At 35.3% G+C, this 15,152-nt stretch overlaps 1 protein-coding gene across 1 annotated transcript; it reads right to left on the bottom strand.

Moving 5' to 3' along the window:
• Positions 1 to 7,199: 7,199 nt before the first annotated feature.
• Positions 7,200 to 15,125, bottom strand: LOC119077073 (phospholipid scramblase 2-like). The gene is given in 8 exon segments (XM_037184221.1): positions 7,200 to 7,591; positions 8,250 to 8,408; positions 8,474 to 8,497; positions 8,499 to 8,896; positions 8,968 to 9,036; positions 12,673 to 12,829; positions 14,258 to 14,447; positions 14,973 to 15,125. Coding segments are annotated over 7 exon segments (1,044 nt in total). The 5' UTR covers positions 14,435 to 14,447; positions 14,973 to 15,125; the 3' UTR covers positions 7,200 to 7,531.
• Between the last annotated feature and the right edge of the window lie 27 nt (positions 15,126 to 15,152).

Consider the following 15,152-nt stretch of genomic DNA (forward strand, 5'->3'; position numbering starts at 1 on the left):
ATCCACGCCATTAGTCGTATAAATTTATACGTCAGAGAGAGCTTTTTTCTCCTTTGGTGCGATCTGTCAGTTTTTCTATTTTGCGATTTAGTATGGAAATGAAAACAAAAATTGATTGTGATAAAAACACATTTTAAAACATTTTGATCCAAAAAATATGAAAAACCACTTAAAACAGCAAAGATATCTCAGTTTTAGTTTTCATTTCCATACTAAATCGCAAAATAGAAAAACTGACAGATCGTGACAAAGAAGAAAAAAGCTCTATCTGACGTATAAATTTATACTACTAATGGCGTGGATAGGAAAGAATGAAACACACGAATATTATTTTTACCGTACATCGGCAAACGAAAATTACGAAAATAGCTCTATCCCGGCAAAAACTCTTTCAGAGCAAAGTTGGACGCAGTCTAGAGTCTATATGTGTGATAACTTCTAAAACAAGTGATATCGCTAGAGGTGACGCTGTCAGCGTCGTTACGCAAAATTGAATTTCACAGCCAATAAATTAAGATTGGCTCACCTAGTTTGTGTATATTACGTAGGTGGAAGCACGGGGTTTCAGGGGGTTTCGAACATTTAGTTTTTTCATGTTGCAGATATTGCAGTGTCAAATTCTGTCCAAGATGTGACATATTTGCAAGGTATTGCCCTTTTTCACAAAGTATAATCAGCGTAACCTTCGTAAAAAGAATCTTAAATCTGACAAGAGCACGTGTGCCAACGTGTAAAAAACAAATGTTCAAAACCCCCTGCTGAACTGTGGCGATCCTCTTGTCAAACGGACAGTACATAAACAAATTCCATCATTTATTAATTGAAATTAGGTGGCCTAGTTTTTAAACTATTCGACAATCAATTTTTTCAGAAAAAATTTTAACCCACAGAATTTTGACCGAAAAATTTTCAACAGAAAATTTACCAAAAAAATTCTGCGTCGCATGTGGCAGATTAAAGTTCTCGTAGGTTTGTCGTGAGCATATGCCGCTTTGCGACGATTTGAAAATTTGACGAAAACCGAAAATTTGACGAAATTCGAAAATTTGACGAGAAAAAATCTACGAAATTTGAAAATTTGACGAAATTTGAAAATTTGACGAAATTTGAAAATTTGACGAAATCAAAAAATTTGACGAAGAGAGTAACTATCTGCAACCATTCAAGAAATAGCTCTAAAACCCTAATTGACTCATCCATTTCTAATTTTTGACATTTTTCACATATGCCAATCTGTTCTACTCGTAAAACTCTGAGACTTTGCCGAAGAAAGTAGCTCTTTATCGCTCAATCATCACTGTCAGTATAGGCAATGAAAGTGTAAAACAACGCACTTATTTTCATATTATTTTGACATAAAATGTGAGTGCGTTTAAGACGAATTCGGCGATCGACCACACCTGTTCTCTACTTTCATTGAGTATAGGTTTCTTCCAAGGTCGTTCAAAATGTCAATCGTCATCCACAGAGAAGCCAACACAGCCTCACTTTGAAGTTTTAACGAACAAATTTGTTTAAGTTGCTTCTGTGGATGACGGTCGGTTGTTTTCGGCCTGTCAAAATTCGTTTTTACCGTACGATGGAAGAAACCTATACCGATCGATTTACTGGATCGCATGATCATCATTCGAACGGTTCCATATTCCGAGAAGGAGGTCAAAGAAATTTTGAAAATTCGTTGCGAAGAGGAGGACTGCACGATGAATGCTGATGCGTTGACTGTATTGACACGGATTGCAACAGAGACCAGTTTGAGGTAAATTTTGATTTAAAATTGTCATTCTGAGATAGGCACTAACTTTGCATATTTTCCCGCACAGATATGCCATTCAATTGATCACAACTTCCAATTTGGTCAGTCGACGACGTAAGAGTACGGCTGATGGATGAAAGTCGTTCCAGTCGCATTCTCAAAGAATTCCAGGACGAGTTTATGTTCAGCCAAGTGACCGACAACAAATCAGCAGCTATGGATTGCGATGAGAATTAATTTTAAATTAAAATGTACGAAGTTCTTGGTCAGTTTATTCAATAAATGTTAGATTCATACAAATTCTAGAACTGCGAGGGTAAAGGAACTAGTAAGTTTCATCAACTATATCTTCGGCTCGATTGTGTTTCCTTCCACACCATTTTTACTGCATCTTATGCGATACTTGTCCAAGAGCTGATTTTCAATGCTTTCTGAACTCCATTTGATTTTGGCTATTTTTATATTGGCAGCTTCTTGAATATTTTTCTTGTCAATCTCTGCTTTTTCCTTTTCAGCTTCAATTACCATATCGATCACACGTTTGTCTATTTCAGCTTTTTTTTGGCAGCGTCCAATAATGCCTCTCTTCGGGATATGGCGTGTTGGTCACGTAGTCTTTTTATTCGTCTTACTAGTTGCTCGCTCAGATATTTCCCGATAGTATCGGAAGACAAACCTTCGTTTTCAAATGAATTCGCTGGTGTATGGTTGGTGTGGCTGGCTTCGTTCCGTAGTGTTAGCAATGCTGCTGCAGCAGATGTTTCGGGTGATTGTGGAATCCCAATTTCGCCCTGCTGGCTTCCATCGACTCGCTCAATCGGATCACCCCCCGAAATTTCTTTACATTTAATTTCATCTCGTACCTCAGACGCAGAAGAGCGCTGCGGGTCAATCGTACTGCCGGTGGAATCACTAAAATCTTCAATTCGGGCTTTCTTTTGGTTGGTACACAGGGTTTCATTGGACTCCTCCACTTCATCACTGCCTAAACTATACTTTCTGTCCCCATACTTTGGGTGGACTTTGGCTGTAGGTCGTAGTGGTCCTGGTTTACTGTTCATTCGATTTGACCGGTTTATTTCTGCGGAATGATCCACTGTAGGATTTGGCGGCACGTATTCGTCGTCGCTTTCATAGCGCTTTGTTCTGTTGCTTTTCCTTGCTGTCTTTCTTGGCTGTTGTGTATTTTTTTTCGTTGCTTTTCTGTTCATTGTGTTTTTGTTGTGGTTTTTGTTGTGGTTTTTGTTGTGGTTTTTGTTTTTGTTGTAATTTATTTGTTGTGTTTGTCGTACAGTTTTGATATGACAGGGATTGCGGACGCAAGGGACGTAAGGGACTGACATTGGTAGCATTGTAATTACCTTTTGGAGAAATAAGTTAGATGGCACTGTATGCAAAACTACCAGCATTTTGAATAAAAGCAGCAAACTTATTGCAGAAAATTTGGTTTATTTTGATTGGTCATTGGTCTTTGATAACCAACACAACCAACCAACCACAGCAACTTCGTATCCAAAAGATGAAGCCATTCAATTGACTGTATCCTGTTTGGTGTTAAGGAATCTCGCGCTGCGTCATTCACAATAATTCACAAAGTGACATCTTCCTTATACAAAATGTGTCAAAATGTGAATAATTGTGAATGACGCGGCGCGAGATTCCTAGCAACCTCCTGTTTGTCGACCGTGTTGACCGCTGATTTAAAACCGTCGAAAATTGGAATAGGAATCTTTATGTCTTTCGGGTACTCACTGAGCGTAGACTTTGTCGATTGTTTTTAAAAGAATCAAAGTATTCTGTTTAGGCTTAGATAGAACTTTGAATGTATTTCAAGAAGGTGTTCATTCTTTCTCATTTTAAATTTGGTGTAAGAAATCGTTCGGGTACCATTAAAACATCCAATTAATTGTATACATAATTATATTTTATTGAATAGCACTCGTATTATTATTAAAATATATAATTTTACATGTTTGCACGTTCAGAAGCAATAAAAACATTTCTTAAGTTTGTTGGAAGATAAGTGAAGGCAGTTAAACTTAAACATTTGTTGAATATATTTCATTTTTCGAAATCATTTTACAAATAATCATTTCTATTAGGCATGAAATCTTCTGTATATTGATTGCGGTTGCAGTAAGATAATTTTCTTTAACAAATAACCTCAATACAAAAACAAGACTCTATGGATAATGAGCGTAAGTAAAATAAAGCCCAAAATTACAATGGACCGAAATAACCTTCTTGGGCGCCCAAAAATCTAGTAAAATTTTGACTCGTTCGGTCTGCTGAAGAGTCAGTTTTTGCATTGAGGCTTAAATAAATTTTAAGAACATAACATTGGTTAAACTTGAAAAAATTAATTGTTCAACTGGTTATCAAAAACACACTGAAAATGAGATAAAATCTTAAATAGTTAACATCAAAATCGTTTAAAAGTTCGATGAAAAGACAAATTCTACATTAATTTATTTATTCATACTAGGTATAAAGAAGCGACATAAAATTCTCCCAATTTTCAATTATGAATAAAATGTATTCAGTTTTATCATTAAAAGGCATTGTTTACAGCAATAGGCTGTTACCTAAAATTATTCATTTATTTAATATAATTGTTCGTAAATAAAGCAATAAATTCAAGACACTGTAAAATTTTGATTTAAGAAATTGGCAGGAATTTAATAAAAGAGAAGGACAGATTTTTAATATACCATCATCACTTTGATTGCCTTTTACAAAGTAATTGGTTGTTGCCTGAGCTTTGATTGGGTTTTACGTGAATTGAAAGATTTGTTTAAAAACAGTTTCAAGGCTAAAATAGAGCCCAATCATGGAACTTATGATGGAAGGAAGGCTAATCAGTTGTTGAAGATGTGAGAGGTTTTTTAAGTAACTTTATCAACCCCTTATTGTCATTGACATCAGAAAAACTTGATCGGAACAATTTCTGTAATAGGTTATGGTCTCCATTTCTGTTGAGATTAGTTGCCGTTAATTTGCCTGATTTATCGACAAAACCGAAATGCCCAATAATTCCCTTGACTGAAAGTCAGGGTCTTATGAAAGAAAATACCCTTAAATGTCCGTAACGCTAAGTTCACTTTGATATTTTGAAAATGTTCTACATTGGCAAAAAACGTTAAATACAGAAAACGTCCGTACACTTGTGGACTCGATAACTCAAGTAATTCTTTACCGATTTGCAAAATTTTGGTTTTAATCGACGGAGAATGAAAATCATGAGGTTAAGTTCGTAGATGGGCAATATTGGGGTAATGAGATGGGAGTAATTCTAAAGGGAATTTTATTCCTTGTTACCGCGATAACTTCCCTAATTCCTATCAGATTTTCAAATTTTTTGTATTATTCGACGAAGATTGAAATTCTTGAGGTTGAGTTTGCAGATGGATAATGTTAGAACAACGAGATGGGAGAAATTCTACACAGACGCTTTTCCTTGTGGACTCGATAACTCAAGTAATTCTTTACCGATTTTCAAAATTTTGGTTTTAATCGACGGAGAATGAAAATCATGAGGTTAAGTTCGTAGATGGGCAATATTGGGGTAATGAGATGGGAGTAATTCTAAAGGGAATTTTTAACTTGGTACCGCGATAGCTTCCATAATTCTTATCCGATTTTCAAAGATTTTGTCTAAATCGACGAAGATTGAAACTCTTGAGGCTGAGTTTGCAGATGGATAATGTTCGAACAACGATATGGGAGAAATTCTACACAGACGCTTTCTCTTGTTACCACGCGATAACTTGAGTAATTTTTACCCGATTTTCAATTTTTTTGTTTTAATTGACAGAGAATGATATTGAAGTAGTGAGTTTGGAGTAATTGTAAACATAACTTGTTATACCACGACATTTTTGCAACGGATTTCCAGAAAAATTTCTTATCTGACGAGTTGTGAAATTCTGGATTTCTGGTCTAACAATTAAAAGGTACTTCCCAAAAGAGTTTTTGCTTGCTTGCTTGAGAAACCGATAGCTCGAGTAATTCTCAGAGGCTTCAAAAATCAATTTCGACCAGTAGCATAATTCATGTGGTTAAACTCGAACATTGGAATTTAATTGGACTAGTAATCTGGGATATACGACAATTTGTGCGTGAAATCCGTATTCTTAAAAGAATTTTTTCGTTCCTAAAATGTTTGAACGAGTGTGAACAAGTCACACGAGTTATATTTTTTCAAGAGGTAGGCAGGAAATACGCCAATTTTAGTAGACTGTAAGTTTATAGGAGACTCATATTAGCTGTTAAACGTACCTCGCTGGACCTTCCACTCATAGCGCATGTTTTGTATGTTTTCTGTTATTTGACACTCATAGCGCTTTTTAGGAGACAATATAAAAGACTCGTAATAGAGTAAAATAGTAAAACATCGCCCGCTGGGCCAGCAACTCATAGCTCTTTTTTTTCTGCAGAAAATTAAATTAAATTTGAGTAAAATGAAGCATGTGATGGCTGCTGTTTTCTAAATAAAAGAGACATTGATTTTTCATGTGAATATAATTTTGTGATCGTTGTTACAAGATATGGGAGAAATTATACTCAGACGCTTTTCCTTGTTATCGTGATAACTTCAGTAATTTCTACCCGATTTTAAGTTTGTAGATGGATAATATTGGAGTAGTGAGGTTGGATTATAATTGTAAAAAAAAAAGTGTTTTCGACCAGTATCGTAATTCATGTGGTTAAATTCGTACATTGGACCTTATTGGATTGGTAATCTGCGATATACGACAATTTTTGCGTGAAATCGTGTTCTTAAAAGAAATTTTTTCGTTCCTAAAGTGTTTGCACGAGTGTGAATTTTGCCAGAGCGAAGCGAGGGCCGTAATTCACATGAGTTATTTTTTTTTCAAGAGGTAGGCAAGAAATGCGCCACCTGTTCAGCGCTTTTAGTAGACTATATAGGAGACTCATATTAGGAGTAAAACATCGCTCGCTGGACCTTCAACTCATAGCTCTTTTTGTTTCTTCAGGAAATTAAATAAATATAAGTAAAATGAAGCATGTGATGACTGATGTTTTCTTAATAAAAGAGACATCACCTTTTCGTGTGACTTTAATTTTGTGATCTCAAAAACACCACCTCATTTTAAAATGGTTAGAAAACTAAGACTGGAATTATAGAAGAAAAAAACAGTCAAGGGACCTGACCCACCCAAGAGGTGGGGCCTAGTAGACCCTGGTACCCAGAATGATAAGCTCGCTTTTATCCCTATAGTGCAAAACAGTTTATCTCAATATATCTGTTCACCTTCGGCTCGGTCCATAACTTTTAAATCGTCAAAACGAACATTTTAGACAGATGTGCTACTATTATTTTCCACAAATTTGCTTAAAAATCAAGAAACATCTGGATCCTCAAATAAGAGGAAAGAAGTTGTTTGTATATGTTTGTTAATAAAAAAGAAAATATGAAAATACATCGACTTTACTTATTTAATTCAAAGAGAACACTCCATCACAAAACAATCCCAAAATTGCATTTTAAATGTAAATATTTTGTGTTCCTAATCATACTTTGTAACGAACAAAAAAAAAGAATAAAAAAATAATGAACACAGACACACTACTTGACCACCAACAACGAACCCATATTTGACTATAAATAGACTACTTCTTACGTTTTACAAAGACATGGAGGTACTCATATAAGACATATAGGTTATTGTTGTTTCAACTTCGGCTTTCTTGAAAGCTCAATTCGTAAGTGTAAATATAAAGAATGAATATTTGGCGCCGATTAAAAATAAATTTTTAGAACATTCCTGGTCTGTCGTTTTCCTGGTTTCCAGATTTCTCGAAGAACATGGCATCCTATTGAAGGAAAATGTTATTAGTAGGGATAACACCCAAATGTAAACACGTAATACATTCGACGACTATTCTAATGAAAAAGTGAGGAGCTTTCTTTCAATATAAAGCACCAACCTAACCGTATTTGTAAACGAACTTTGCTAAATTTACAGCCGGCTATTTTTACATCACTGTCTAGTCTAGTAAAAGCGAATGTGCTATATTCAAAGATGGCAATGTCGCTAGGTATATTTGTAGCCTAACGAATGTTAAACAATTTTCAGACGGAAATCTGTTTCATATTTCAACAGACGTCCATAGCCATCATAGACAAATAGCGTTCTTTTGAATATAGCCCAAAAGAATTCGTCTAAAATATTAGACGTTGCAACAACATCGAAATTCGAAGAAAATATAAAGTGAAAACCTTCACTGACACACCAGCACTAACGAAATACAAAATAAAGTTGAAAATAATACTCTTAGAATAACATGAAGTAAGAGGTAAAACTAATGCTTGTGCATGTGCAACAGGCATTTCTTCGTTTAGCTTTCGCGAAGGCACTCTTAAATAATGAATAATAAAAGAAAAGAGAAAATGTTTATAAGGATTAGTAGTACGGAATGCGTTAACTTCATGCAGAAAATGAATTTTAGAGTTCAAAAACAATAAACTTACGATTAAGAAACATGCTCCAAGCATGGTAGCTTTCATGTTAACATCTAAATCCATCGGAAAAGTGATGCCAAAGAAATCAGCATCGGTGAACATTTCTCTCACCAGTCCACTCCATTGTTTGGAAATTTTTCCCACTTGATCACCATTTAGTGTGACGATCTAATCGATCCAAATTAATGTGAAATCAATGGCCAAATGGTTTTAAAATGTTCAAAAAATTGTACCTTAAATTCAATTCAATTCGCACAATGAAAACGTACAGAATGGTCCTTCAATACGTAGCACAACTTCACCAGCAGCATTCTTAATCCGAAACGACGGACTGCATATCGACCATTCTTGTTCAATCGTACCAATGTGGCTTCCCGGTGGTGCAGACACTTCCATCGTTTGCAGGCAACACGGGAAGCAACATTTATCGCAAGCCAGCGGTCTGTTTAAACTGATAACGGTATTTTTGTACGTGTCCATAACTTTCATTTCGAATGGACGTGCTGGACCACAACAATTTCGAGTGCAGCAATCATTTTCTTCGACAGCCCAATAAACTTTCTGTCCCAAACTATTTTTTATTGTAAATTTGTTATTGGTTTCAAAACCAGTAAATGCTTCGAGCAGTTCGACTTTTTGCTTGACAAGCAATTGATCTGTGAATACAGGTTTTGATATTGATTGATGAAAGATGTTCGCTTTGTTCATTAATGATTTCAGTTCATACCAATAGTAGTAAGATATTCCAGGCCCGGTGGACAATTGGGGATGCCGTGCGGAATACTCATCCAACCACCTTAAAATAAAAGAAATATTTTCGTTAAAAATCTTGCAAAATCATCCAGAAATATTATTTTCAAATTGTTTTCTTATGAGTATTTCACCCATAAAACCTAAGTCTTACTGGTTGGTTAGAGCAACACCCCGGCAAGGTGGAGATTCTTGGTTCGGGTCGCAGTCGTGGCACCAAAATTATATTTCAGATTTCTCTTATAATTTCACTTCAAATTCTAAGTTCTAGATTATTTCAGTCACTATTACTGATAAAAATATTCGATTATCTAAGTCTTATTGGTTCTATAAATACTAATTTCTCTATTAGTTTTAACCTCACAGAGTTTATGTTCCGAAGAGTTTCAATATTTGAACTTAAATTTCCCAGAATTTCCAGAATAACTTTCTCCTTACTTTTCAAGAGACACTAGAACGTGAATTTGTCAGGGTTTACATAATTGACCGACTGCTGAAATTTTACTGGGCTCTCAAAATTCTATTATCGAAGGATTTTTAACTAAAAAATTTTTTATCTCCTAAAGTATTGACTTAACATTTGTAATCCTACAGAGTCTCTCAAACTTATAATCTATCATAGCACACTTATGTTAGATATGAACAGATCAAGGATTTTCGAAACTCGATAACCCACAAGTCCGGCAAAATTAAATCGGGTTGGGTTAAGGTCTGGCAAGTTTTTTTACCAAGTTCGAGTCAAACGCGCTCATCTATCAGCTATGTCTATATTTCCAAAACATTCCTATGTTTATATTGCATCTGCATCTGCATGCAAACCATCACAAATGCATCTCTTCATATCGTCACTAACATATTCGATATCAATTCTTTTTACGTACAGTTTTTATTATCCGATTTTCTCGGTAAGATCTTCAGGAATTCGCGAATGTGGCTTCAACATGTGTACAAAAAGAGTTGAAAAGCGTTACCTGTACCCACAAAAGGGATTTTTTTATTGGACATCTTAATATTACACTAGGCAAAAGATGTCATGTACACGGGTGGTGACATAATGCGTTGGATAGGTCTCGTTGCCCTGAATATGGAACACAACTCCGTCCGTCCCACTCTCGTCTGTGTGGAGAGGTAGTCCACTCGAATATAAGACAATGAAAGTGCACCGATCCGGTCGGCCGTTCGTGTGGTAAGGTATTCGGACCTCCTGAGTTCAAATAACAACTCCATTGGTCTAGATCGCCGATCTGTGGTTCAGACCAGAAAAAATTTCACCCACACAGTCAAAAAAATGGCCGTTGCTAATCGCACCAGGTGTAAATTTTTGTAAAATTTGTAATAATTCTTGGGAATTTTGGTAATTTTTGAGAAATTGTGAAAATTTTTGGAGAATTTAAATTATCGAAAATAGACCATGTCTTCTATCGTTTCCAGTTTCGTTCGATTTTATTTACCTTTTCTCCTCATCGGTTATTAATTTTCCATATCCTTTGTTCTTTGGCGATTTGCCAAATCCTAATTTTCTTCTAACTGTTTTTGCACACAGTCTCACATCGTTATATTTGATGCGCTTGCACTTAAGTTGATTGATTTTACATTCTATGAAATTAAAAAGACTTTCAAGTCGACTTTCTTTACTTGGTTCCTTTTTCGGAAATTTCACTTCGAACTCGTCGGGTGACTTTGCAGCTTTCGCTTTTCCTTTCATTTTATCCGAGCAATTAATTTTTTTGTTTTATAATTCATTCACAATAGCGATTCTAGAACACAGTCTCATATCACGGTTACTATTATCTTTTAATTTGTCTGATAGCGACTGATTTGATTTCTAAATGCTTGATTAAAGTTTACAGAGTTTGTAGGAGTAACTGAACGGAACGCTATCAATGTGTACATAAAATCTCTGGATATCACGACTTCTCGTGTCGTTATCTATACGTTAAGTTTTAAATTTCAATTTATTGACACTAAATCACTCACGATTTGAATCGAACGTTTATTGTGAAACAAATGAGTTGGGCTTTACACACCACATAACAACATACGATTCAAAGCCGCACACGCAAACCCTCACAAAGAGTGCTTAACTTCGTCTGATCCAGAATTGAAAAACAATGGAAAGTTTATCAAATGTCCGAAAGTCAAGTAAATAAAAACACAAACAAATATATGTTATTGGTCACAACCATTGACCATGTATGTACAGCAATGTCAACATTCAATAAACTGATATCTGTAGCCTTCTTCTCAAGTGAATTGTATATAGAACAATTTGAACGGTTTTCGTTTGCACTGAAGTCATAATCGCACAACCTAATAAAGCGTACACAGTAAACTGATCTCACAAATTTTAATTGAATTTAAGTAGACCCCATTTCCGAAACTAAATTTACAATGGTTTAAGGTACAGTAGAGCACACTAAACAAGTAGCTCTCTGCTACTCATTGATGAGTTAGTAAAATTTAAAAACAAATTACGTTGATCATACTGTGTACATTTGCAGTATTGTTGCTGTTGGATGCGGTTAGTATTGAGTCAATCTAACATAATATTCGAATGCATTTTTCACCTTTTTATCTCGTCATTCGTAGACGCAATGTATAATATTGTAACAAATTCGGGAAAATGTTTTTTTAAAATGATAACCATATGTAACTTATCATTGTTGCATGTGCCCTTCTTACAATTATTGCTTTTCGGAATCGGTTCGATAAGCGTTTGTTCAATTTGGTTTAAATTTACAGCACCTCGAATTTTCAACAATGCGCAAATTTGTTATCGTTTTATTGTAGCTCTTGTGAAAATTATGTAAGTTCAAATTTTTCCTTTCTAGTCAGATATTGCTTGAGTTCGAAGTATATAAAAACGCTTTCTTAAGAGTATGTTACTCGTATAGTAACTCATTCATTAAATCAACGACCTATATCACTATATAGCGATGCATAACACTATAAATCATTAATGTAGACAGTTTTGTTGTCTTGCTTGGACGTTAACATCATCATTCAGTTATTTAAAATGAAATATCTCAGTGTTGAAAATAGTATCCTTCACGAACTACTATCGTCAATGGAATATCCTTTTTATCATTAAGGCGGAAACTGCTCATGAAAGTCATGTAACGCGGTACAGGGCCCCTGCAGGGGTGACTACAAAAGTCACTATACAATTACATGTAAGGTCACAGTCCTTGGCTCAGCTTGACACTAAGCTCCATATAAAGTCACACAGTCATGGTACACGGTTTTTCGAATGAGAAACCGAACATTTCTTAAATGTTGTGGTACAGATAATAACCGGTTAATTTATTGGTTTGTGTAGGAGACTTGTTATGCTTGTTTATGTAATGCCCATCGAGCTCATTGAGATTGAGGTTCAATAATGCTGTGAACAACATCATTACAAATTTTAAGAATTTAAAAATTTTAGGCGACTTTGATCTACTGTTACCCTGTTATCCAACAACCAATCTGTGGATTTGGCTAAACTTTTTTTTGTCAAAGTTTCGATTTATTTCAAAGCACGCGCAAGAAAAAAAAGTTGAAATTTCGGCAACCGACTGTATCAAATTATCCGAATGTCTAAACAGATCTTCCAATTCATTTGTTTTGCCAATTAACACAAAATTAGCACTCGTACTTCGAGTCCCGCACGACTCAACACCATGTATTCAATTTTACTCACCATCGCCCATTTGTGGTTGAGAAACAATTGGTTGTCCAGGCTGCTGTCCTGGATGGCCGAAGCCTCCTCCATAGGCCATTGGTCCCTGTGTCTGTGGTGGAGGATAACCAGGTGGAACATATGATGGTGGTTGTTGTGGCGGTTGATAGCCGTGATCCTAACATTGAAAAACAAAACCATTATATTGCGTTGTTAGAGTAGCGAATTCATTTTAGTTAAACACTTTATTCATGTCTGCTGTAGAGGAGCGGAGCACTGCTTTCGTTTGATTGAGCACAGCAATTTACCAACCAACGTTTTAATGTGTTATCGAATTCGAATTTTTGTTATCATCAGATCGTCAGTAATCAAATTTAGTTTTATAGATCCAGTTGGTAATTGAGTTGAGTGTGGACTGTTATTTAGGAATCTTCGTTTCTGAGAAATTTGAGTCAGTAAAGTTTCTCGTACGACTATATTTGGAAGTTAAAAATCTTCGATCTTGGAACAATCCACACTTTTATCGGCACAACACATGTACTATTTCGTAGTTATTTTTTTACTGGGTAAAAAGTCGGGTGTCTGATTATTTACTAAAAAATTTACCATCGACTCGGCCGTTATAATAAATTATGGCACAAGCTATGACAACATTGGAGCATTATATGAAACAAAAATACCGCGAAATCGTATTCGATAAGATAAAAATGCGTGTAACGATATCAATTCGGGGTATAATTAGGCCGATAAACTTATTCGTTTAATTCGTATGACTGTCAACTACTAAAGGCTTAGAGGAGTTAATCTTTTAATTCAGTTATCGGTTCAACAGTAATTTAATCGTTTGTGGATAGACTCGAGAAAGAACAATAACTGACGAACGAAAAGGGGAAACCGTTCCTCTACTTATCTAATCCATTATCAAATACATGTATAGACTAAGTGTGTCAACCGAATCCAAACAACGAAATTTGGGTGCAATAGGTTCACTTCATCGAGAACACACACTTGCACAATTCTGCAACATCCTCATAAAAGATTTTAACAAAATTGTAGTTTAACTGGTTTAACTGCCTCAAACCTTGAATACAAATAAAATGGACATCGACAACTTTATGTTGCATGGATGATGATATAAGTGTCTGCCAATAATTAATCGGATTGCCTAGTTTCGTATGGAACCTGTATAGAACCTGTGCGTGTGTTTTAATATATAAGTTGATAGACGCGTTGCACAATGAATTAGGACTCATCAAACGGTGAACATTAATGAAGACATCCCGAATAGAAAAGTGGAATTCGAGAGTTCACTACGGTTAACTGACTGTGCAAATATTTAGTCTCAATTTAGATATACTATGCAGATTAACATTTCGTATTTGAACTTCTTGAACTGCTTTCTGATATTTAACAGAGTTTAACAGAAAAAAATGATAAGAAACTCTATGTGAGAATGGTGAATTATTAAAAGATGTCGGGGAAAACATTGAGCTAGTAAACTGTAAGCACGTCTTTCTTCAGTAAACAAAATATGAATCGAAAAGTTCCGCAAAGATTTTCTGATCCAGCTATGAGATAAGTCTATCAATGACCTTGAAATACTTACACCACTTTGATGAGGGCTATAGCCACCCGGTTGCGGTTGCGGATAAAGTGAAGCATTCGGATTAGGCGGTGGATAGCCTCCGGCTGGTGGAAAATTCGGTGTATATGCATTCGTCCCTGGATTAAAACCATACGGAGTATATCCGCCAGGCTGCGGCTGCATTTGCTTATTGTCCATTGCAATGTATTTTCTATGAAGAAAAATAGAGAATACATTTCGTTGCACCCAACATGACCACACACAACATTTAACTGTTTATCTTGGGCGTTACAGGAAATTGTTTTAACATTTTGATTACTGTTCAATGTGAATCACCTTTTTATGTGAGCATTTTTCTATATTTATATTGAATGTGTTCAACTACAAGCACTTAGAATGAGAAAGAATGTGCCTCACCATTTTGACCTAATATTATTGAAATGAAAAATCCGAAGAATGTCAAATGTACGGTTCAAATTACTTAATTTTACGACTCAATTCATTCGCCGATTCGACTTTCCTGACTATCGACAACAAACTAATTACCAAATTCTTTGTGATGCATAATATATTTACCAAAACAAGAAACTATCTGAGATATAAGTATATACGTCTGGACTTCGGAAACTAGTTCTGTAAAATTAGTCTTGACATTGCCACAACAAAATGTTGTCAAGTCAAAGGAAAGGAAAAAGACGAACACAATTCATTTGACTTTTTGTCCAATTACACTTACAGCTGATGTATTTGCTGGTAATTTCTTTTTTATTATCACATGTAACACAGAGGCCGAAAAATTTTATGATCGCCCAAATTACGTCAATCGCGGTGTGCGTACGAACACATAAATGTTGTTATGATGTCACACGTTATATTTTGGTAGTTCGATACAATATGATCCATATATGCAACGTCT

The sequence above is a fragment of the Bradysia coprophila genome, chromosome III (assembly GCF_014529535.1).
Source record: "Bradysia coprophila strain Holo2 chromosome III, BU_Bcop_v1, whole genome shotgun sequence".
NCBI classification, from domain to species: domain Eukaryota; kingdom Metazoa; phylum Arthropoda; class Insecta; order Diptera; family Sciaridae; genus Bradysia; species Bradysia coprophila.